We start from the raw sequence: 25,967 nt of genomic DNA on the forward strand, positions 1-25,967 counted from the left end.
TTTCAGCAAGCTTGAGGCCAGTAGCCTTCGTTAGGACCGCTGGAACAGAACCCCTGTGCACTGTGTCGACTTGCCGTTGCCAAGGCTTGTTGTCTCTGTACTCAAAAGATTTTCGGGCTACAAGAAACGCCATCCTCCAGCATCTCTTCCTGCCAAGATCTTCGTCCTCACTGCATCCTTCGCACTGTGGGGCTCATTCACAGAACTAACTTAAGACAAAACCCTAAACTTACTACTTTTGGTATTCACAGAAGGCATTTAATAGTAGTAAAGTTAGGATTTTGTTGTAAGTTTGACTTAAGACAAACTTAAGACAAACTTAAGACAGACTTAAGACAAACTTAAGACAGACTTAAGACAAACTTAAGACAAAATCCTAACTTAAAAGAAAAAAATTAAACCAAAAAAATTAAACAATATTTCAGTTTGAATAAAAAAAAATTGTTGCAATTTTCAGAAACATATATAATGTTATTTAATGAATTAAATATTGATAAATAAACAGTTAAAAAACTGTAGAAAATCAGTACAAAAAAATAGGTATAGCTACTATTACACTTTAAAATTAGCATTTAAAAAAGCTTTGAAGTTCACTGAAAAAACCATAGGTTTTAGAGACGTTATAGTTCGAAATTAGCATTTAAAAAAAGCTTTGAAATTCACTGAAAAACTATAGGTTTCAGAGACGTTATAGTTAGAAATCAGCATTTAAAAAACCTTAGAAATTCACAGAAAAAAACATAGGTTTCAGGGGTGTTATAGTTAGCTGGACATTTCACTCGTATGAAACCATAGAAATTCCTCCGTTATAGTTAGTTCTACTCACTATAACTCGTGCGCCTGCAATGCACTGCTGATGATGTCACATATTACATCATTCAGGACATGGTCAGTGACATCACTGATGACATAACTGATGACATCATTCACATGACAATCTGTATAACCTTTCATCACTCACTGTAAAATACAGAGTACCGTATTTGAAACCATTGACACACCAATACCATTTACTACATACCCACTCACTGATTCCCAAGTCTACACACACAACTACCCATTCAACAACAGAATCACTTATACATGCAGTCACTAATTAATAGAACACTATCAAATGCACTTATAAACATATATAGACATTGACACATCAGCTGTCATCTTAGCCAGTTATGCAGTCATGATTCTCACTCATGAAAAAAATTAATCACACTTACATGTACTCACTTACACAATTATACACACAACACCTCATTTATTCAAACACATAATAACTCATAGTTAATATGTTACAAAATCACCATTACAATTATACACTAATTCATATAGTTACTCTCACAATCACTGACTATACTTATTTATATACACCAACTCTCACATACAATGCCTTTTATTTTTTTTACTTTGTTGAAGATGTACAACTAAAACATATATTCGCTCACCAACACACAAATAAATACACTCAGTCACCCAAACAACTGTTTCCACATGCACTCTTAAACCTATACATCTAGTCAATCAACCATTCACACATCTATGCATAGTTATACACACCCCATCCAACCACACACAAACTCAGTGTCCCATACAAATACTCACCCAACTAATCAATAACTAATATACACACTCATGTAGTTAGTGACCAACTGATGCATCATGTTATACAACAACAGAGACAGTAATGCACACATTCACATAGTTTAGTTACTAATCCATGTATTAAGTGAAACACTTTTAATTACTCACTTAAACAGACAGCCAGACAGCTACTAAATCCTCCATCCAGACCGTTATATATCCACTCAATCTTCAATACAGATTGGTATATGAGCCATTCAGAGCCGTCTTGTCTTTAGGAGTCGACGGTTTCTGAGTGTTTTTCGGAACCAGGACTTCTTTCGGTTTCGGTGCAGAGGGAGCTGATGGTATCGGCACGTGCGGTTTGCTCGGTATGGAGCTACCAGAAAGCTTTAATATTTTCTTCGGAGCTGGGCTCGATGGCGGGGCTTTCGAAGCAGTGTTTCGGTCATGACTGGGCCCCGAAGGCGGAGTTTTGACCTTTGCCTTTGGTTTAGGTGTTGGGGCTGGGGTAGGAGCAGTCGTACTCACGCGTTGACCTCATGGTATGGAGTCATCGGAGTCGTCTGCCTCAGATACGATCTGGAGATCATCAGAATCTTCTCCGGGACACAGGACCTTCGTCGAAGATATCCACTGGTTCCGGAGCTGATCTCTGCATGTCGCGTCGACAGGCCCTCCGATCTCGAATGGTCTTCTTGGATCGAAAGGATGCACAAGCTGTACAGCTCTACTTGTCTTGTTCTGGTGATAAGCACAGGTTACACACCTCGTGATGGTCGCTGTGTGGAAATTTTGCTCCACACTCGGGGCCATCTCTTGAATGGCGTCCTTTCCATGAGTTGTAGGTCTCACTGCGTGGGTAGGCCCAACAGCCCGTGTCGACGACCGGAGTTGAGCTGATGAAGTCGAGTCTATAGTTATTGATGACGAAAGTTGTTGGGTAAAGTTTTACGCGTCGAAATACTTGGAAAGTAGATTTCGAACCGGAGCAGAAAAGTTGCATCCGAACCCAGTGGCGGAAAAAAAACAATCTAAGGATGGAGCCGATGCTCATGCGCACTATCGTCCAAGGGAGGAGTCACCTATCTCGTGACTACAAATACTTCTTCCAAGACGACAACAACATGCAATCATCTGAGCCCAACACCAGGTGGCGATCTAATGTACAGTGTGAGATCTGCAGCTCATATGCCTCGAACATTCACCTTTCCTAATTGTAGAAATCGGACTCTGTATATGGTATACCAAAAAAAGTATACTGCGCAAAGAGTCCAGATATCCTTTATAAGTGGCTAGGGGCTTGCTCTAGCAAATCCAAGGTGCTCTTCTAGGGGGTAGTGCGGTCGTGCAGACGTAGGCTTATCAGAGAGGAGTGTTACACACCTGCAAATACACACAGAGTCAATAAATGATGCGCACAACTGGATAAGGAGATCCACAGTAATTTATCAAAAATAACTCTTATCTTTATATAACTTTTGGCACCAAGATCATAAAAATCAGGTAAGAATTTTTACAGGTTTGAAACCTCAACACTTCATGGAATTTCTGAAGCGGTAATGTTATCCTATGGGCGCAATACATACATTGCATACATGTACTTCACATTCACTTACGGGACCAATCTCCTGGATTTAAGGTAAGTATAGGGAAAGGTCCAAGACAGCACCAACAGTTCACCTCAGGCAGCACTTGGGCGGTTGAGTGCTGAGTTCCGGTCGAAACGAGGCTCCAGGCTTGGACTGGGAAACCAATAAGGCAACAAGGTGGCTCAGGTTTCATGATACTTTAGGATGTGGGAACACCTTCGGTCAACTTCCACTCGGGCCAAGGCGACAGGTGCAGGTGTCTTCAGGCGTCAGGTTTTTCACAGCCGAGTCACTCGCGGTTTGGAGAGTCTGCACACAGAGTTTGCAGGCGGCATCGAGGAGTCCCCTCCTGGCAAACGCAAGGTGGGCTTCTACTCTGATAGGCTGGGGGACCACTCTGGCACCATTAGCCCACTTTCACTGCGGCTTGGAGCAACGGGTGCAGTGGTGCTGGCTGGTGTTTGGTTTTCACAATCCAGAGTCCTCACAGTTATTTCTTTGGTATCTCCAGGGTGCAGGGAAGCAGCTCTGCTGCTCCATGGGATCTCTTAAGTCTTGACAGACGTGCTGGTGGTCCTCCCAGGCTTTTGGAGGCACATCAGCTTACATGGTGAGTTGACTTTGACGCAATCATCAGGAACAGCGAATAGGCCGGCAGGGTTGGTGCCAAGTCAGTACTCCTTCCACAGTTCTTCCTTTTTGTGGCTCTTCAGTCTTTCTTCTTCTTTTAGGTTGGCAGAACCTGTGTTCCTGGTGCCAGGGGCTCCCCTCAAAACTAGATTTTGGGGCATTAGGGGAGTGTAGGGTAGTAGCCAATGGGCTACTTACCCCTGGGGTCACTACGCCCCCTACATGACCACTTCCTTTGCAAGGTGGGTGTAACCCAGTCCCAGAGTTCCTAAGTTTGCCATCACAAAGATGGCAGACTTCTGACTTTCATATTCACTTCAGGAAGCCCACCTTAGGGTTGAAACTAGCCTAAAAGTGAACACACCTCTCTGACTACTAATTTTCCCACCTGTCTAGGCACCAAATGGGCCCTGGACTGGGGGGCGTATGCATCCTCACCTCTGAGGGAAGGCAGATTAGCATACCAAAGACGGTGGACTCCTTGCAGCTCCCTGCCTTGGAATGCTAATTCACAGGTTGTCTTGTGGGAGGGGGTGTAAACACTCTCTGTCTGAGCAGGCTTTGTTCCTAACCTCCTTAGAGGAAAGGCCCTCACCCACAGGTGTCAGAAACCCATCTGTGGTGGCAAGCTGGCTAGGACCAGTCAGTCAGCACACTAGAAGTTGGTAGGTTTTCAGCGGGTACCTCTAAGGTGCCCTTTGGGTGCATGTATTAATAGATCCATCAGTGTGTGTTTATTAATATAAGATGTTTGATACCAAACATCTCTAGTTTCAGTGAAACCTTCATGTAGCTGGGGAACTCGTTTTTCACCAGTGTCCAGCATATGTACTTAGAATGACTTTCCTGCTAACTTGTACTGGCAGTAATTGAACTGGCTAGCACAAAGCATATCTGCTCATGCAGATAGATCCACACATAATATAATGCACCCTGCCTTAGGGCTCTAAGGCCTGCTGTGTGAGCGACTTACAATTATTACATGCAGTTTTAGGGGACATGGCACACAGGTAACCTTTTAGAGCACCTTGTCACACATCCTGGAGTGGCAGCATGTATGAGTCTGTATGAGTTTAGTGATGGGTCCCTTAGAGTGGCTGCAGCTTTTAGGGACCCTATTTAGTACCTATGCCCTAGGTACCAGAGGTACCACTTACTAGGGACTCACAGAGGTGCTAAAGGCCTGGTCAGTTGGGGATCAAATGGCCAGTTGCCTTGATTTGGGGAAAAGAACACTGGCACTGGGGACCTGTTTAGCAGGAACCCAATGCACTTCAGTCAAAGTTGCATCAAATACCAGGCAAAAAGTGTGTGTATGTGGTGGGGCTACTGCAACAAAACCCCAGTTTTATGCACGAATCCGTGTGAAAGCTAGAATTTTCCTGAATCACACTTTGGTTCAGTGTGCCAAGAACCATCAGCCCTGGATCATTTTACAATGCTTATTCAGCTGCCTAACCCCCAATATCGACAAAAGATTTGTTTTACAGTGTTTACAAAACATGTTTTTGCCTCAATATTATAAAGCGCATATTTAATTTATAGGAGATAATGCAGGGTATGTAGTGTTTTCCCATTGACAGCGTGTCCAATGGACTAATGTTAGACCGATTTAAGCAGTGAAAGTATCTATATTGTACTCTCACTAACATCTCATTGCACCAGAATAATTTGTAGCACTGCATTCTAAGGCACCTGAAACTTTATGCTTTAAATATGCTCACCACTGCTTTTCTGCACTCTTCCTGACTGCATTATGGTGGTGCTGCTGTTGTGTGGACATTCATAGCTGCCAAGTGTCTCATTGGCAAAAGTCTCACTTTTAGTCAGTTCTGACATTTAAAGAGACATAACTTATTCTGTGCTGTTAACACTATAACTATCAGCTGAAAATCCCAAACAGTAAAGTATAGTTGGTTAAAAAGCCAGGATTGGCTGAAGGTATTACTTTTAATAATGGGACATCGTGGTCCTAAGAATTTTGTTGGCATGTAGAAAGTCTTGTGTTGTGTTTTCACCAGTATCCCATGTGCATAGTAACAATACGTTTTTTTCACAGGTAACTGTTTCACCCATTCTGTGGGGCCGATTCACAGAACTAACTTAAGACAAAATCCTAAATTTACTACTTTTGGTTTTCGCAGAAGTTAGGATTTTGTCTTAAATTTGTCTTAAAACAGACTTAAGACAAAATCCTGTCTTAAGTCTGTCTTAAGTTTATCTTAAGTCTGTCTTAAGTCTGTCTTAAGTTTGTCTTAAGACAAACTTAAGACAAAATCCTAACTTCTGTGAATACCAAAAGTAGTAAGTTTAGGATTTTGTCTTAAATTAGTTCTGTGAATCGGGCCCTGTCTCTTTGACTAAATGAGATTGTACATATTGGCCACGAATCTAATAAACCAGCCATTTCACCAATCAGTGAAAGAATTTAAAACTGACAAAAGATCAAATATGATCTAAATGTTTGCAGATTCTCTACAGAGTGTGAAATAACTTGATTAGACTCAAAACATTCTTCTAAACCCTGCACCTTTAATTCACGCACACAAAACTGTAGTAAACAAAATGAAGAAGAAACATTATTTTATTGATATGCTTAAACAATAAAACAAAAAGCTGAATAATCTTAATCCAGTCTATCTTCCTGCTACAGTCTATAACAAAGTTACATTATGTTGGCACCTTTGGAAGCAGGAAAAATGACTCATTCTTTTCCACATTCCTTTCTTTCAATGGCCTTTAATTTGTGGTTGTGCAGGTGTTTATCAGTATTTATATATTTACACTGATGAGGGCTGTTTCCCTTTGGGTTTGGTTTTATCAGGTATTACAGGTTTAAACCTAAAACATGATGGACTACACATCTATACCTCCAATATAAATCTTTATCTGAACATTGATGAATCCTTTTTGGTTTCCTTTCTTTTAAAAAAAACATCTGATTCACACAATACATGTGGTTAACATTTATTTGACATTTCCACAGAATCCTAAAAAAAAAATCATACTTTTTTTTCAGAAAACCCAGGAAGATTTGACTGAAAAACTTGTGTGTTTGGCTCTCGCTTCTGCAAGAGAAAAAATTAATGAAACACCTTCTAATGATGCATGTTTTATAACAGTGAGTACATTTTGTTTTCCTTTTGCAAGTTTATTTTTTCACACCTGAAGCTCCTCTATGAAAAGCATATCCTGCTGTTTGTGGGTCTCAATGTTCAGGAATTCTTACTCCGGAAACCATAACTTCACATAATAACATTTTCAGTAATCAGCATTGGATACTATACTCACAAAGACTGTAAGGCAAAGTGATGATAAGATATCGGATAGTTGAAGAGCACATGGCAACACATTCCTTAGCCATGTCTGAATTTCCTTTGAAGAGTACCAGATTGTTTTCCACAGTGTAGCCAATGACTGTCTGCACACTGTACAATCAGCTGTGCCATCCTGTCTTTCTGTCTACGTCACCAGACGCAGAGCCAGAGCTGCTTCTGGTCTCTCAGAGACCCATACCTCGATTTTTCTTCTCACACAAACTTTTTTTTACCATGTGCAAGGTCTGTCACCCCCTAAAAGGACTGTGACAGATCCCTAGCAGGAAACAAGCATCATGGGACCAGTTTCCGGGTTTCACCCCTCATCAGCGAGGCTAGCTTGAATCCAGTGGCACAGTGACCATGGGACCACGTCTCCCCATACCCTTCCCACTTGGGGTGAAAAAAGAAAAAAAGAACAGATGATAGACGGAATGCTGAGCAATGCAAACATTAACCCCCAGTCACAGATCTGGGTTTTATCCATTGTTTCTTTGCTAACCCTGCTACCCCAGTTTGACCCACCCATATGCAAATCAGTCTTGACCCTGCTCCTCATGGGAACAGTTAAGCCCACACTGCCAGGCCAGGTCCTCCCTGGACTGGAAACAAGCATCCTGAATCTAGTTTCGGGGTATCACCCCTCATCAGCCAGGCTAGCTTGAATCCAGTGGCACAGTGAGCACGGAACCCACGTTTGGGCATACCCTTCCCTCTTAGGGTGACAAAAGCAAAACAATCAGATGATGGACGGAATGCTGAACAATGCAAACATTCCCCCCCAGTCACTTTATCTGGGTTTAGTCCCAGATCTCTATTATGGGGTGAATGTTTGACACTGTTTAGCATTCCATCTATTTAGTGTTCTTTTTGCATTTCTCACTTCGAGTGGGACGGTATATGCCCTGACGTGGGTACCATGCTCACCATGTCACTGGAGTCAAGCTAGCCTGGCTGATGATGGGTGATACCCCAAAACCGGTCTCAGGATGCTAGTTTCCGGTCGAGGGAGGACCTGGCCTGGCAGTTTGGGCTGAACTGTTCCGATGAGGATCAGGGTCAGGGCTGATTTGCATATGGCTGGGTCCAAATTGGAAAGGCATGGTGAGCAAAAAAACTGTGGATTTAGGCCCATATCTCTGTAATGGGGTGAAGGTTTGACTTTGTTCAGCATTCCATCTATCAATTGTTCTTTTGGCATTTGTCACCACAAGTGGGAAGAGTATGCCCGTACGTAGGTCATTGGCTCAACCATGCCACTGGAGTGAAGCCATCCTGGCTGATGATGGGTTAAACCCCGAAAACGGTCCCAGGATGCTTGTTTCAGGTGCAGGGAGGACCTGACCTGGCAGTTTGGGCTGGACTGTGCCCACGAGTGGCAGGGTCAAGGGTGATATGCATGTGGATGGGTCCAAACTGAAATGGCATGGTGAGCAAAAAAACGATAGCTTTAGGCCCAAATCTCTGTACTGGGGGTGAATGTTTGACATTGTTCAGCATTCCGTCCATCAATTGTTCTTTTTGCCTTTAAAGTAATGGTAAAGCCCAAACCTTCCTTTTTAATAAATGTAAGTCAATATGGAGCCCTAAGGCAGGGTGCTGTATGTTAAACAGTGGAACATGTACTTTTTCATGTTCTAACACTAAAAACCCTAAATTTTCATTTTTACTCTGGAAAGGCTAGTATCCCCTATGGCAAGTACAGAGTTACAGGCTGACATCTCAGCCATGCTAACTCCTGAGTGGGACTACTAAAGTAGTATGGTAAGGTATCAAAGGAATCTGTGCATACATCTGAGTTCATGGCTACACTAAATTTAATGTCACTGGTGGGTAAAGTGCAACTATAGAGGTTGCCACTTTAGTTGCCCAAGATTACTGGTGGCCGCTCACTGCTTCACACAGGGTATGTTCTGAGGCCAGCTTTCTGCCCTCCTGGGGAGACATGCTAATGACTCCTACGAATACAATAGAACCCTGCACTGGAGAGAGCTGTTACCTCCCTCTTGCAGGAAGCCACATTGGTGTTAATCTAAAAGGTAAGCTTCAAAGGGATGCCACATTTGAAGGGCAAATGGGTAACACTTGCGAGAGAGGCTGCTCTGTTGTTTATGCAGACTATCTGAAACCTGGGAATGAGAGGGAAACCGGTTGTAAAACTGGATTTTCAAGGGTATGTAGCCCTCTTGGTAGCCACACCTCTTGGTTGGGCTAGGGAGCTCTGGATGCCAAGAGAAAGGTTCTGCCATGTTTAAAGTGGGCAGAGTGGTGCATCCTGATATAGCCAAAAGCTGTACATTGCAGGAAGTGTCCATCAGGACCCATTCTAAGTCATCGAGGAAGACTGGAAAGTCTAACACGAAAAAGAAGTCAAACAGGTCTTTGACTTTACTGCACAAGTCTTTAAATGAGTTGTGGGGTCGTCTGCACTTGAGACCTAGCTCTGTGGTGAAGCCTGAGAAATTTCGGGCCTTCCGGAGTTTCCGGGAACCAGAGCGACCTCCTACCAACTGTAAGAGATTTATGAGGCCAAGCATGCACTTTTTCAGTCGTCCCGACCCCTCTGGAGTGCCCTCGGGTGCCAAGAGCCCGGGATGGGCCCCTACTGGTCTCTCTATAGAGAGGGTTCCTGCATCAGAAGTAGGAAGCGGTTGCTATTCCCACTACTTTCTGGTGCCCAAGAAGGATAGAGGCCTTTCTCCTATCTTAGACCTGCGTATTTTCAACCTCTTCCTGAAAAAGGAGAAATTCAAGATGCTCACGCTCGCACAAATCCTGTATGCCCAAGACCAGCGAGACTGGATGGAAGTGTTGGATTTGCAGGTTGCCTGTTTCCACATCACCATTCTGGCTCTGCAGAACCTGCAGTTTGTGGTAGGACAAGAGCACTTTCTGCTTCCTGTGCTCCCCATCAGCCTTATCAGCGCCCCTCGAGTACTCACTAAAGTCTTTCCCTACATCGACAATTGGATGTTGAAGCAGGCTCGTCCTAGGCAGTCGTCACCCACCTCCAGACCTCAGTGAACCTTCTGCGCTCGCTGGGGGTCACACCTGTCTCCCTCTCAGACGCTACCTTACATCAGAGCTGTTCTGGAAACAGTGCCGTTATCGGCTTATCCTCCAGAGCGGCGAGCCCAAGATAATCAGGCTATGATGCCGATGTTTTAGCCTTTCTCCCGGATTTCGATGACAATGAGCTTGAGGTTGTTGGGCCTCATGGCCTCATGCAGCCTGCTTGTAACACATGCTCGCTGACAAATGAGGGCTCTGAAGTGGGACCTGAACTCCCAGTGGGTGCAGCATCAGAGGAATTTCTACGACATGGTCTAGATCTGGGAGGGAACTGCAAAATATCTGCAGGGGTGGCTAACAAACTGCGATTGGGTCGGGGACAGACACCTCTCCCTTCTCCAACCAGAGCTGACTGAAGTGACAGATGCTTCACTCCTGGCTAGGGCAGCCATCTGGGGGAGGTGGTGATCAGAGGAATTTGGTCTCCGGCAGAACCTGGACTCCACATTAATCTGTTGGAGCTTCAAGTGATTTGATCAACATTGAAAGCCTTTCTTCTTTCAATCAGGGGAAGGTTGGTGCAGGTGTTCACAGACAACGCCACCACTATGTGGTACTGCAACAAAAAGAGCGCTGTGGGGTCATGGACTCTTTGTTAAGAGGCTTTGCACCTATGACTTGGCTAGAACACAAGGGCATTTCCCTAATGGTTGAACACCTGGCGGATTCCTTGAACTCCAGAGCAGACTAACTCAGCTGCTGGTGCCTAGAAGATCATGCGTGGCGTCTCCACTCGTAAGTGATGCAAGGTCTCTTTCAACAGTGGAGAAAATCTTGGTTAGATCTGTTCGCCTCTGCCCAACACATGCAATGTCAGCAGTTTTGCATGATGGAGTTTCCAAGGCTGATGTCCCTCAGAGACACCTTCCACCAGTACCACTCCTGTCCAGAGTTCTCAAGAAGGTCAGGAATGACAGGACCCAAGTCATTCTTGTATCTCTGGATTGGGCATGGAGAAAACGGTATCCCCAGCTGCTGAGCATAAGCATTGGTCCTCCAATAAGGCTGCCTCTACAGTGGGATCATCTGTCGCAGCAAAAAGATAGGGTCCTGCACCCGAACCTGAAAAAACTTCTCCTTCATGCAAGGAGATTGAATGGTGACAGTTGACAGCTTTCAACCTACAATGGTATTCTGGCAGCCAGACGCCCCTCCAGAAAGACGGTATAGGCCTTTCTCTGGAGCAAGTTTGTGTCATGATTTGCTGATAAGTATGTCAATCCTCTTTCCGCACCCCTTTCCCAGCTGCTCTTGTTTATTATTTCCTTGGCCCAGCAGGGCTCTGCCCTGGGCATGTTAAAAGCGTACCTATCTGCGGTTCCCAGATCAGCAATCCCTTTTCAAATCCCCTATTGTCCATAGGTTCTAAAAGTCTCCAATGAATGTTCCGACCAGCGCATTTTATTATGCCCCAGTGGGACCTAAATCTGGTTCTTTCATTTCAGATGTGTGGTCCTTTTGAGCTGCTCCACAACTGCCCACTCAGATTCTTCACCATCAAAACTGCCTTCCTAGTGGCAATAACATCTGCTTGGATGGTCAGTGAGCTACAGGTGCTCTCTGCACAGCCTCCATACCTTTCCTTCTACCCTGACAAACTGGCTTACTGAAGTTGGGCATTTTTTGTTATCAAAAGTGGTTACCCCCTTCCATGTAGGCCAGTATATCACTTTGCCTACCTTTTATGCTCTACCTCTAAAGAAGAGGAGAGACTCCACCGACTGAACCCAAAAAGAGCATTGTCTTTGACACACTTGTGAGTTCCTGGTAGATGATCAACTCTTTGCATGATATGTCGGAGCCAAGAAAGGGAAGGCGGTGCAGAAGAGGACCATCTTGTGATGGATAGTTCTCTCCATCAAAAACTGCTATACACTAGCCAAAGATCAACCCCTGTAGTGTTTGCTTGCTCATTCTACTAGAGCCAAAGCTGCGACCACTGTGTTAGCTCACAGAGTTCCTGTACTTCATATCTGTCAGGAAGCCACATGGGTTTCTTTACACACCTTTACGAAGCACTTCTGCTTAGACAGGACTTCTTAGGATAATCCGTTTTGCAGCCCGCCTCCGGGGAAGTATTGCTTTGGTATCTATTCTAAGGTAGGGAATCTGCAGCTAGAAGTCTCTGTACTTAACTTTGGAAAACACCTTATCTGGTAGAGATTATGTCTTGCTGCAGTTTTCTTACCCACCCACCCATTTTCCCCACATCTGAAAAAACTGTTAGAGATTCCTTACCTTAGAATTACCCCCAGGAGTCAGACTGGATCCGGAAAGTTTTTCGTCAGCAGTACCCCGGCGCGTCGAAAGGTGGCGTCGGTCGGCTCCACGTTTGTCATTGGCGTCTTGGTCGCCGGGATGACGTTGCGGTAGCTACTTAGATGCCGCACTCGCAGGCTGACGTCAGTTCCTTTTTTTCTGCGCCAGCCAGCTCAGATCAGGAGAGAGCGGTACCTCCAGTCACTTTTTGACTGAATTTTTCTCGACTTTTGTCGACACCGTTTTTGCTGAGTCTTCGACTCCTGGTGTACAAGGGATGCCCGGCTTCAAGGCTTGCTGTTCCTGTAAATATCGGTGACGGATCTGCACCACGTGAGCCTGTTGTGCCTGGGGCACAACCACGACCCCAAGTCGTGCTCCATCTGGCCGCCCATGAATCCGAAGTCTTTGCGGGAGCGGTCCCGAAAGCTTCTCGAGGTCCGGCAGATGGCTCCACGCCGTGCGAGGTCCCGGTCGTGTGGGAGGTCGAGGGACCGGTTGCAGAGCCACCATCATCATTATTCATCCAAGTCTTCGCATTCGGGGGTCAGGTAAGTCGAAGCACAAGAAGAAGTCGAAGAAGCATCGTCGCTCTTTGATTTCTCCCCGTCTGTCGGCTGACGCAACGGGGGATGCGGGTGGTGCCCCTCCCGCAGCTCCGCATGCAGAGCCTGAAGGGTGGACTCTGGCGTTTCCTCCCTTCCCGGGACCCGGAGCACCCCCTGCCCAGGTTCGTCAATTTTACGAAGCGATGCATGCCATCTTTGGGCAACTCGCCTCCATTGTTGCGCCATAGGGCCCTGCGGACTCAGCTGGCGGCCCTGGGGACTTCGATGCCAGCAGCTTCGGCCCCAGTGCTGCAGCGTCACCTTGGATCCAGGCCTGGATCGGTATTGGCGCTGGTCTACCTTGTGACACCTCCACCGGCGCCGATTCCACCGGCACCACATCCACAACTGGCGTCAGCTGTGTCCCTAGCTGACGTCAACCCTGGCCTCCACCTCGATGTAGACGCAGAGTTGGACCAGCGTCGACTGACGCCGGATCCAGCGCCGATGGTTACTTTTTTGCCCTTGTTCTATCCTGGCTCTTTTAGAAGAGGACTGGGAGGGGTCTGGAGACCCCCTAACTGACCAGTTAGGCTATGAACTGGACTGGCGAGAGGAACTTGGGGAAACCAGTGGTCTGGATACCTCACCAGACCGTGGCATGTTGTCACCTCCTACTGTGGCTACAAAGGAGGGAGCGTCTTACGCCATGGTGTTGCGTAGGGACGCTAAGGCTCTTTATCTCGAGCTACCTTCAATGGCAGTCAGGATTAACCTCCTGACAGAGGTGCTTCACCCAGCAGCGAGTTCTTTGGAGCCCCTGCTTCGGTTTAATGAAGCCCTCACTGACAACCTTTTGGGCACCTGGTCCAGGCCCAACACAGGGCTCCTGTGGATATGATGACTGTCCGAAGCCACCGCCCGGCTCTGGGTTACCTGTCTTTCCTCTCCTAACACCCCACCCCTGAGACCTTCGTGGTCCAAGCCTTTACCTCTAAGGGTGCATTCCCTAACTCTCCACCTGATAGGGAATCCAAAAAGCTTGATCATCTCGGGAAGACGTTTTCTTTCTCCAGCTTGGGACTGCGGTTGATAAACACTGCATGTCTGTTGGGCCGTTATACCCACTCCTTGTGGGATACGGTTGTGCAAATGCTAGCTCAGGGCCTGGAGGAGGCAAGGGCTGTACTCTCTCGCCCAGTTGCCGAAGGGAGAGACGCATCGAAGTTTCCCATCCGCTGTGGGCTGTATACCGCCGACTCACTAGCAGAACAATTTCCACGTCGGTAGCCCTTAGACGCTACACCTGTTTGAGGTCGAATGGTTTTTCAGGGGATGTCCAATCCACCCTTAAGGACATGCCGTTTGATGGCCGTCGCCTTTTTGGGTAAGGACTATTGTGCTACGGCCAGGTCATTGGACCACTCCACCACCCGCCCTGCGCAGTCTGGCTACGGAAGGGGTGCCCCAACACATCCCGCCCAGAGCCACAGGCCAGCGCAAGCTGTTCAGCCTCTGTGCGGCTGGGGATGTGGGAACCACTGCCGTGGTTCTGATGGGCAGCCGGCGGGCCAGTCCAATACAGCTCCCTCTACAGCAGCCTCCAAACCCTCTTAGTCCGACCTTTCAGGGCCACCAAACGCCAGTGGGCGGCAGGATTCGCCATCACCTCCTCCACTGGCACACCATCACGTCGGACAGGTGGGTTTTGCAGATAGACTACCCCTCCATCCATGCCACCTCAGTACCATTGCAGGTCGGAGGATCATCTGGACCTTCTCCAACAGGAAGTTTTGGCACTCTTGGCCAAGGGAGCCATCGAGCACGTTCCTGTCCCAGAAGTAGGTTGTGGGTGCTATTCCAACTACTTTCTGGTGCCCAAGGACAACGGCCTGCGTCGTATCTTGGATCTCGGGAACGTCAACCTCTTCCTGCGGAATGAGAAGTCCAAGATGTTGACGCTCGCTCAGGTCCTGTCAGCCTCGACCTTGGAGCCTGGATAGTAGCATTGGATTTGCAGGATGCTTATTTTCACATCCACGTCCTGCCGGCCCACCGACGTTACCCATGGTTCACGGTAGGCCAGAAGCATTTTCAGTTTATTGGGCTCCCCTTTGGCCTTACCAGCACCCCTCGGGTGTTCACGAAATTGATGGCGGTGGTCGCAGCTCATCTGTGTAGATCAGGGGTTCCAGTCTTCCCCTATCCAGATGACTGACTGTTGAAGGCAGGCTCACCCCAGGCTGTCCTCTTCACCCTCCAGATTGCAGCCGACCTACTGTATTCGCTCGGGTTCTCCATCAACGTGCCAAAGTCACACCTGACTCCCTCTCAGAAAGCTCCACTTGATTGGAGCGGTTCTGGACACGACACAGTTTTGGGTCTTTCCTCCCGAACAGCAAGTCTGGGATAATTGCAGCCATGATTCCGATCTTTTAGCCTCTATCCCTGGTTTCGGTCAGGATGACCCTCCGCCTACTGGGCCTGATGGCCTCCTGCATCTTGCTGGTGGACCTTGCCAAAGGGCATATGCAGGCTCTGCAGTGGGACCTGAAGTTCTAGTGGGCACAACATCAAGGGAACATGTCCGATTACGTGGAGTTCTCGGAGGGCACTGCACATCAATTGCAGTGGTGGCTCACAAACCAGGATTGGGTTGATGGCAGATCCCTCTCCCTACCCCAACCAGAGTTCACAGTGGTGACCGATGCATCAATTCTGGGATGGGGAGGCCCAATGGAGTAGGTAGAGATCAGAGGCCTCTGGTCACCAGCGGATGCCGGGCTCCACATCAACCTTCTGGAGCTTCGGGCGATTCGTCTTGCACTCAAAGCATTCCTTCCCTTTGTCCGGGGAAGAGTAGTGCAGATGTTCACGGCAACACCACTGCCATTTGGCACTGCAACAAACAAGGCAGGGGGGGTAGTGGACCCTATGTCAGGAGGCCCTGCACCTCTGGACATGGCTGGAACATCAGGGCATATCCCTGGTGGTTCAACACCTGGCAGGTTCCCTGAACGCCAGGGTGGACAAACTCAGCCGCAGGTGCATGATGGATCACGAATGGCGTCTTCACTTGGTCACTTTCAACAGTGGAGAGAACGTTGGTTAGATCTATTCACCACCGTATGTCAATAATTCTGTACGTTGCAATTACAAGGCAGCACTCACTAGGCAAAGCTTTTCATCGCGATTGGAGTTGTGGTCTTCTATACGCCTTTCTGCCTATACCACTTCTGCCCAGAGTGCTGAAGAAGATCAAGCATGACCGGGCCCAAGTCATTCTTGTGGCTCTGGACTGGGCGTGAAGAGTCTGGTATCCCGAGCTGCTCGACATGGCCATCGATACTCCCATCCGACTGACTCTTTGGGAGGATCTTCTGTCGCAGCAATAGGGGACGGTCCTCCACCCAAACCTGTCCAGCCTCCACCTCCTTGCGTGGAGATTGAGCAGCGGCAGTTGACGTCATTTGAATTGCCTCACAAAGTCTGTGATGTAATCTTGGCAGCCAGGCGTCCCTCTACTAAGACGGTATACACCTGCTGATGGAACACATTTGTGGCATGGTGTGCAGCAAAGGCTGTGGATCCCCCTTCTGCCCCTCTTTCTGAGGTTCTCTTGTTTCTCCTTTCTTTGGCCCAGCGGGGCTCTGCTCTGGGCACTGTCAAGGGCTATCTTTTGGCCATTTCTGCCTTTCTAAGGCTTTCTGATCAGCCTTCTCTCTTCAAGTCCCCGGTTGTGAATTGTTTCTTTAAAGGCATCACTCATCTCTTTACTCCTATTCTCTTTGTGTTACCTCAGTGGGACTTGCATTTGATGTGCGCGCCCTTTGAGCCGCTTCACAACTGTCCTCTACGACTCTTAAATCTTAAGACTGCATTCCCTGGTAGCCATCACATCTGCCAGAAGAGTGAGTGAGCTCCAGGCTCTTTCATCCAAGCCTCCTTTTCTGGCTGTACATCCGAACAAGGTTGTCCTAAGAACTCATCCATCTTTCTTCCCAAAGTGGTCACTTCCTTTCACATCGGGAAAACCATCACTTTACCCACCTTCTTTCTGCCTCGGCATACTTCTAAAGAGTAAGAGAGGCTCCACCATCTGGTCCCAAAACGTGCACTTTCCTTCTACCTGGATCGCACCAAACAGTTCCGGGTGGATGACCAGCTCTTTGTTGGCTACGTGGGCGCCAAGAAAGGTCGGGCTGTACACAGGTGCACCCTCTCTAGATGGGTCGTTTTTAATGCCTGTTATTCTCAGTCTAAAAAGGAGGCTGCAGTGGTGCTAAGCGCCCATTCCACCAGGGCGACGGCAGCCACTACTGCTTTTTGACATCTGTCAGGTGGCCACGTGAGCATCGCCACACACGTTTACAAAACACTACTGCCTGGACAGCCAAGTCCGGAGAGACGGCTTATTTGGCCGTGCTGTTATCCAGGACTTTCTGGTGTGATCTTAGTTCGAAGACCCACCTCCAGGGTTAGTTTTTCTGGGGTATCTATTCTAAGGTAAGGAATCTATAACTAACTGTTCCTTTCAGATGAACAAGTTAATTACCTTCGATAACGATATATCTGTAAGAAACATAGGTTAGTGTTAGACCTGGCATCATTAGCGTGGGTCTCCCTTCCCCTAGTACTCTTCCTATCTGAAAGAGACACGTTAGTATTAGATTCCTTACCTTAGAATATCCCCAGGCGTCAGACTGGATCCGGAAATTTTTGCGTAGCAGTACCCTTGCGCGTCGGTAGGCGTCGTCTGCGCCTCCGCGTCCGTCGTGGGGCGCCGTGATGACGTAATTGGAGTACTTAGACGCCGCCTCCGCGTGCTGACGTCAGTTCTTCTTTTTTCCGCGCCAGCAAGCGCAGATCTGGAAAAAGCAGTAACCCTAGTCATTTTTTGACTAACTTTTTGATCCTTTTTGATTGTTGTCGAAGTCTATCGACTCCGAACGGTGCCGTAGGGATGCCCGGTTTCAAGCACTGCGACGATTGCGACCGACTGATGTCGGTCACGGATCCTCACCGCGTGTGTTTGTCCTGTTTGGGCGTCGACCACGACGACAAGGCCTGCTCCGACTGCCGGGCCCTCTCTTCGAAAGCCAGGCGGGAGCGGTCCTGTAGGGCTGAACGCGGCGCAGGAGGAGATCGAGCGCTTCCTCATGGCCATGAGGAAACTCTCTCCTCCGACGGGCTACGCGGCGCCTCCGGGCCCAGCAGACCCGTCTGGGCCTAGCGGGCCGGCGGCTCCGGCCCCGACGCCGTCGGGTGCTGCGGCCCCGACGCCGCCGACGCCTTCGGGCCCGGCGCCGCAGGTTCCCTCTATCCCGACGCCGCCGGCGCCTTCTGGCCCGGCGCCGCGGGGTCCAGTTGTTCCGACGACGCCGGCGCCTTCGGGCCCGGCGCCGCAGGACGCTGCTGGTCCTCCTTCGGGATCTGGTTCGTCACCGGTGGATCTTACGGCCTCCCCGGCGTCGGACCCTCAGTTGTCACCTCCGGCGCCGTCCTCGGGCGGCGCCGTCCCCGGTTCCACCTCCGTTCCTGTTCCGGCGTCGGGACGGCCCCGATGGGCGCCGCTCCAGACGCCATTTGGTGAATTTCACTTTTATGAACAGGCCCCATTGAATGAGGACCCTGCATGTCAGGAGATGGGTGATGAGGAGGACTGGGAGGGGTCTTAACACCCTCTGACCAGGGAGTGTCAGTCTCAAGAGGACTGGACAGGAGACCTTGGGGAGGCCAGTGGCCTGGACACCTCTCCAGATACTGGTTTTGTCTCCCCTCCTACCGTGGCTTCGGAGGAGGGGGCAACTTATAGTGTGGTGCTGATGAGGGCTGCCAAGGCCTTGGGCCTTGAGCTCCCCGTCGCGGCCGTGAGCACTAATCTCCTCACTGAGGTCCTTAAACCGCAGGCAAGCTCGGCCGAGCCTCTGCTGCCTTTTAATGAGGCCTTGACTGACGTTCTTCTGGGCACTTGGTCCAAGCCCGCTACGGGTTCGCCCGTAGATAGGAAGGTGGCCAGACGCCACCGCCCAGCCCCGGGCGACCCATGTTTCCTGTCCATCCACCCCACCCCGAGAGCCTGGTCATCCAGGCCTCCAATTCCCAGACCGCATTTCCGTCCGCCCCGCCGGACAGGGAATCCAAGAGGTATGAGCAGTATGGAAAGAAAATATTCTCATCCATCAGTCTGGGTCTGCGGTCTTCCAACACCGCATGCCTCTTGGGCCGTTACACCCACTCTCTGTGGGATACGGTCGCGGATGTGCTGCCTGAGTGTCCGTTGGAGGTACGGGCCAAACTCGGCCAAGCCCTTGTGGAGGGCCGGGACGCAGCAAAATACTCCATTAGGTGTGGGCTGGATACCACCGACTCGCTAGGTAGAGCGATGGCAACGACGGTGGCGGTCAGACGCCACGCCTGGCTGAGGTCCGCCAACTTTTCGACAGATGTCCAGAACACACTCATGGACATGCCGTTCGATGGCCGTCGCCTCTTTGGCGACAAAGCAGACCATGCGCTCGAGCTCTTTAAGGACTCCAGGTCTACGGCCAAGTCCTTGGGCCTCTCTGCCCCGCGCCAGCAATCGGCTGCTTATCACTCCTTTCGTTGCCACGGAAGGGGTGCGCCCACACGTGCCGCTAGCCACGCTCCGCAGGGCAATACCCAACGCGGTGGCGGCCGTGGTAACCGCCGTCCAGGCGGTAGGGGTCAACGGCGAGGTCAGTCCACACCTTCCCCCGCAGCATCCGCCTCAAAACCCTCCTAGTCCGTGCTTTCAGGCCCATGTGACGCCAGTGGGGGGCAGGGTTCGCCCTCACCACCTCCACTGGCGCACTGTCACTTCGGACAGGTGGGTGCTGCAAATCGTCCGAAGCGGCTACTCCCTCCCCTTCGAGGCGACTCCTCCAGCCATGCCACCGCAGAACCACCGTGTATCGGGGTATTACTTGCGACTTCTGCAGGAGGAAGTTACGGCCCTCTTGGCCAAGGGGGCCATCGAGCGCGTTCCTGGGCCAGAAGTAGGGTGTGGTTGCTACTCCCACTACTTCCTGGTACCCAAGAAGGGCAAAGGGGGCCTACGCCCTATCTTGGACCTACGGGACGTCAACGGCTTCCTCCGGAAGGAGAAGTTCAAGATGCTGACACTGGCTCAGGTCTTAGCTGCCCTGGATCCAGGAGACTGGATGGTAGCGTTGGACTTGCAGGACGCTTATTTCCACATCCCCGTCCTGCCGGCCCACCGGCGCTACCTGCGGTTCACGGTTGGCCACGAGCACTTTCAGTTTACCGTGCTCCCCTTCGGCCTTACCAGCACCCCACGGGTGTTCACAAAGGTAATGGCGGTGGTCGCAGCTCATCTGCCCAGGTTGGGGGTTTCAGTCTTTTCCTACCTCGACGACTGGCTGTTGAAGGCGGGCTCGCCCCAGGCAGTCGTCAGCCACCTCCAGACTACGGCAGACCTCCTGCACCAGCTGGGGTTCTCCATCAATGTGCCAAAGTCACACCTGTGCCCCTCTCAGAAGCTCCTCTTCATCGGAGCGGTTCTAGACTCGGCGCAGTTTCGGGTTTATCCACCCGAGCAGCGGGTCCGGGATATTCAGGCTCTGATTCTCATCTTTCAGCCGTTATCCAGGGTTTCGGTCAGGTTGATGCTGCGGCTTCTGGGGCTGATGGCCTCCTGCATCCTACTGGTGCATCACGCCAGGTGGCGGATGCGGGCTCTGCAGTGGGACCTGAAGTTTCAGTGGGCCCAGCATCAAGGCGAACTATCCGACCATGTCCTGATCTCGGAGGGCACTGCGAGACAGCTGCAGTGGTGGCTCACGGACCGCGATTGGGTCAGCGGCAGATCCCTCTCCCTTCCCCAACCGGAGCACGTAGTTGTGACGGACACGTCCCTCCAGGGCTGGGGAGGCCACATGGGAGAGGCGGAGATCAGAGGCCTCTGGTCTCCGGCGGAGGCTCGACTCCACATCAACCTGTTGGAGCTTCGGGCGATTCGTCTAGCACTGAAGGCATTCCTCCCCTCTGTCCGGGGGAGTGTAGTGCAGGTGTTCACGGACAACACCACCGCCATGTGGTACTGCAACAAACAGGGCGGGGTTGGGTCGTGGACCCTTTGCCAAGAGGCTCTGCGCCTTTGGCAATGGCTGGAACATCAGGGCGTGACCCTGGTGGTTCAACACCTGGCAGGTTCTCTGAACGCCAGGGCGGACGAACTCAGCCGTCGGTGCATGATGGATCACGAATGGCGTCTGAACTCGGACGTGGCGCAAGGCCTCTTTCAGCAATGGGGAGAGCCTTGGTTAGATCTATTCGCCACCGAAGAGAACGCGCAATGTCATCAGTTCTGCGCGTTGGAATTTCCAAGGCGGCACTCGCTCGGAGACGGTTTTCGTCGCGAGTGGAGTTGCGGTCTGTTGTACGCCTTTCCGCCTATACCACTTCTGCCCAGAGTGCTGAAGAAGATCAGGCGCGACCGGGCCCAAGTCATCCTTGTGGCTCCGGACTGTGCTCGAAGGTACTGGTATCCCGAGCTACTCAGCATGTCAGTCGATCCCCCGGTTCGTCTGCCTCTTCAGGAGGACCTTCTGTCGCAGCAGCAGGGGACGGTCCTCCACCCGAACCTGTCCAGTCTCCACCTCCATGCTTGGAGATTGAGCGGCGACAGTTGAGGCCATTTGACTTGCCTCCTGAAGTCTGTAACGTTATTGTGGCAGCCAGGCGTCCCTCCACAAAGTCGGTATACGCCTGCAGGTGGAACAGATTTGTGGCATGGTGCACAGCAAAGGCTGTGGATCCTCTTGCTAAAGGCTGTGGATCCTCTTGCTGCCCCTCTTTCAGAGGTTCTTCTCTTCCTTCTTTCTCTTGCCCAGCAGGGCTCTGCTCTGGGCACTATCAAGGGCTACCTTTCTGCCCTTTCAGCCTTTCTCAGGCTACATGATCAGCCTTCTTTGTTCAAGTCCCCTATTGTAAACAGATTTCTTAAGGGCATCGCTCACACGTTTCCTCCTGTTCCGTTTGTGATACCTCAGTGGGACTTGAACCTGGTTCTAACATTTCTGATGTGCGCTCCCTTTGAGCCACTTCACAACTGTCCTCTTTGCCTTCTGACTCTGAAGACTGCTTTCCTGGTTGCCATCACCTCTGCCAGGAGAGTGAGTGAGCTCCAGGCTCTTTCTTGTACTCCACCTTTCCTTTCTGTCCATCCGGACAAAGTGGTGCTCCGTACCAAACCATCTTTCCTGCCCAAGGTTGTCACGGCCTTCCACATCGGGCAGTCTATCACCTTGGCTACCTTCTTTCCGCCTCCGCATCCCTCTAAAGAGGAAGAGCGGCTCCATCGTCTGGACCCAAAACGTGCGCTCTCATTTTATCTGGATCGCACACGCCAGTTCCGGGTGGATGACCAACTCTTTGTTGGTTACGTGGGCGCTAAGAAGGGGAAAGCGGTGCACAAGAGGACCATCTCCCGGTGGATCATCTTGTGTATCCAGGCATGCTACTCCTTGGCTAGGAAGGAGCCCCCTGCCGGATTGCGGGCTCATTCTACCCGAGCCACGGCGACTACCACTGCCCTGGGCAGGGGTGTGCCCTTACAAGACATCTGTCAGGCAGCTACGTGGGCATCGCTGCACACGTTTGCAAGACACTACTGCCTGGACAGCCAAGTCCAGAGGGATGGCTTCTTTGGCCGTTCGATCCTCCAGGACTTTCTGGTGTGATTATTGGTTCGCAGACCCACCACCGGGGTTGGTATTGCTGGGGTATTTATTCTAAGGTAAGGAATCTAATACTAACGTGTCTCTTTCAGATGCACAAGTTACTACTTGTGTAACGATATATCTGTAAGAGACATTAGTTAGTATTAGATTCCTTACCGACCCACCCATCCTCCCCGTTCTGCGAACCAATATCTAGGGTTAGGGTTGTCCCCTTCAGGGCCCTAGTTTCAATGGCACCAGTGTTGGTTTTTAACATGGCTCTACGTTTCTGGCGCGGAAAAGCTGTGTCTAAGAACTGACGTCAGCACTCGGAGGCGGCGTCTAAGTACTCCGACGACGTCATCACGGCGACCCACGACGGACGCGGAGCCGCAGACGACGCCTACCGACGCGCAAGGGTACTGCTACGCAAAAATTTCCGGATCCAGTCTGATGCCTGGGGATATTCTAAGGTAAGGAATCTAATACTAACTAATGTCTCTTACGGATATATCGTTACACAAGTAGTAACTTGTGCGTCTTCTATGTTGGCTAGATGTAGATGTTCTGGGTGCCGTGCCACTGCTAATCAGTGCCACAGCACAAATGCTCCCTGTACATAAATGACCGAATGCTCCCAGTACATAAATGACTGTGTGAGGATAACTCTAATGATTACATCTGTGTAGCCTGTTTGCTAAGGATTACTTCCTATCACCCTATCCGGCCCTAGGAACCCGATAGGGACTTCGAGTTTGGTATGTTTATGCTCAGGCCAGAGAGGGACACCTTTTAGTAAGGACCGTTTAGGTATCATACGTTGTGAGATGCCTTTCCTGGAAATGCAGTAGTTTCTTGTCTAAAGCTTTACTGAAGGCTTTTGCGAGTATGCGTATTGGCCTTCTGGTTTTGGAGCAGCAGGGCCAGCTGGGTCAGACCTGGCTGAAGATGACTCATTGATCCACGCAGGGCCATGCCTGGCAAGGTGAATGATGGCTCCACCTCCCACTGGGTGTCTGATAGCAGACCCCCTTATTCTGAACGGGCAGGATGTCGCCTCGTAAACCAAGTGATCCCCGACCCCACGGAATTGGTTCTGACTGGAGACAGTGATTTACAACCTTAAAGAACAAAGACTTTGTAGGTATAAAATGCTGCGCTGGAACTTTGGCCAGGCGTGTTCCTTCTGGATGTGAAGACGAAACTCTGTCCGAGCGGGCAGAGGAAAGTACTTTGCAACTTCCACCAAGCTTGCGGAAGAAACTACCCGAGGGCCTAGATCGAGAGAGCCTCCTGCCTAAGTCTCAAGGACATTAGACTTCACCCCGTCAGCCTTCGGAATTCCTGTGCGAGGAGTTCAACTTGCAGGTGAGGCGTCCGTCGAGTAATCCGGAGCCTCTAGTTCTACTGTGAGGACCACGGACTGGGCATCTTCTAAACTTTTGCTAAACCTGTGCAGGCCACTGCAGCTGAGAGAGAGCTGCCGCCACTGAGAGCCTGCTTGAATCTGAACTGAAATCCTCTGAACTTTTGCTGAACTTGCGCGGGCCCCTGCAGCTAGGAGAGAGCTGCCGCCGCTGAGAGCCCGCTCTAAACTGAACTGAAACCTTCTAAACTTTTGCTGCGCCTGTGCGAGCCGCTGCAGCTAAGAGAGAGCTGCCGTCACTGGGCGCCCACCTGACTCTGAACCGTTGAACCTTCCTTTGCTAATTCCGGGTGGGCGGCTGCAGCTAAGATGAGAGTTGCCGCCGCTGAGAATTCGCCTAAATCTGTACCCTCCGACCTTCTGCAAGATCTGTGTGGGCTGCTGCAGCTGAGGGAGAGATGCCGCCGCTGAGGGACACCGGAACCTGCACTTTCAGACCTTCTGTTGATTTGTCCCATGGGCCGCCACAGCCAAGAGAGAGCTGTAGCCGCTGAGTGCCCACACCCTGTGCTACTGTGCACCATTGTGATTTGTCCCGTGGGCTGCCGGAGCCAAGAGAAGTTGTAGCCGCTGAGTGCCCACACCATTTGCTACTGTGCACCATCGTGATTTGTCCCGTGGCCTGCTGCAGTCAAAAGATAGCTGTAGCCGCTGCGTGCGACACCCTTTGCTACTGTGCACCATCGTGATTTGTCCCATGTGCGGCCGCAGCCAAGAGAGCGCTGTAGCCACTGAATGCCCACACCCTTTGCTATTGTGCACCATTGTGAGTTTTCCAGTGGGCCGCCGCAGCCAAGTGAGAGCTGTAGCCTCTGAGTGCCCACACCCTTTGCTACTGTGCACCATCGTGATTTGTCCCGTGGGTCGCCGCAGCCAAGAGAGAGCTGTAGCCTCTGAGTTCCCACACCCTTTGCTACTGTGCACCATCGTGATTTGTCCCGTGGGCTGACGCAGCCAAGAGAGAGCTGTAGCCGCTGAGTGCCCACACCCTTTGCTACTGGGCACCATCGTTATTTGTCCCGCAGGCTGCCGCAGAAAAGAGAGAGCTGTGGCCGCTGAGCGCCCGCACCATTGACTACTTTGTATCCTCTGGAGTTGTCCAGTGGGCTGCCGCAGCCAAGAGAGCGCTGTAGCCACTGAATGCCCACACCCTTTGCTATTGTGCACCATTGTGAGTTTTCCAGTGGGCCGCCGCAGCCAAGTGAGAGCTGTAGCCTGAGTGCCCACACCCTTTGCTACTGTGCACCATCGTGATTTGTCCCGTGGGTCGCCGCAGCCAAGAGAGAGCTGTAGCCTCTGAGTTCCCACACCCTTGACTACTGTGCACCATCGTGATTTGTCCCGTGGGCTGCCGCAGCCAAGAGAGAGCTGTAGCCGCTGAGTGCCCACACCCTTTGCTACTGGGCACCATCGTTATTTGTCCCGCAGGCTGCCGCAGAAAAGAGAGAGCTGTGGCCGCTGAGCGCCCGCACCATTGACTACTTTGTATCCTCTGGAGTTGTCCAGTGGGCCGCCGCAGCTAAAGAGAGAGCTGCTGCCGCTGTGAGCCCACCATGGAGCTGCACGACGAGAGTCATCGCCACCACCAGCCCAGGCCGCCGCAGCCGCGCCCTTCTGTCACCGTCGCCGCTTCTTCAAGAAACTGCGTGCTGTCTCCCCTTTCAACGACAGTTATCTGGTGCGCACCGGGTCTCGTACGCCCCGGCCCTGAAGTCCGTCAGTGTTACGTGTGGATGAATACGTTGTTATCTCTTTGAGTCCCTACGGGTTGACTTGAATTGTAGTTGTTGAAACGCTTTGAGAGTTTTGAGTTAAACTGTTAGATAAAGATATAATTTTCTATA

At 50.5% G+C, this 25,967-nt stretch overlaps 1 protein-coding gene across 1 annotated transcript in view; it reads left to right on the forward strand.

Moving 5' to 3' along the window:
* The window catches only part of LOC144783414 (E3 ubiquitin-protein ligase rnf213-alpha-like), a 2,376,820-nt gene that overhangs the window by 1,356,441 nt on the left and 994,412 nt on the right, over positions 1-25,967 (forward strand). The window contains exon 24 of the mRNA XM_078662402.1: positions 6,817-6,918. Coding sequence (XP_078518528.1) covers positions 6,817-6,918 — 102 coding nt within the window. The remainder of the gene's footprint in view (positions 1-6,816; positions 6,919-25,967) is intronic.

The sequence above is a fragment of the Lissotriton helveticus genome, chromosome 9 (assembly GCF_964261635.1).
Source record: "Lissotriton helveticus chromosome 9, aLisHel1.1, whole genome shotgun sequence".
NCBI lineage: Eukaryota > Metazoa > Chordata > Amphibia > Caudata > Salamandridae > Lissotriton > Lissotriton helveticus.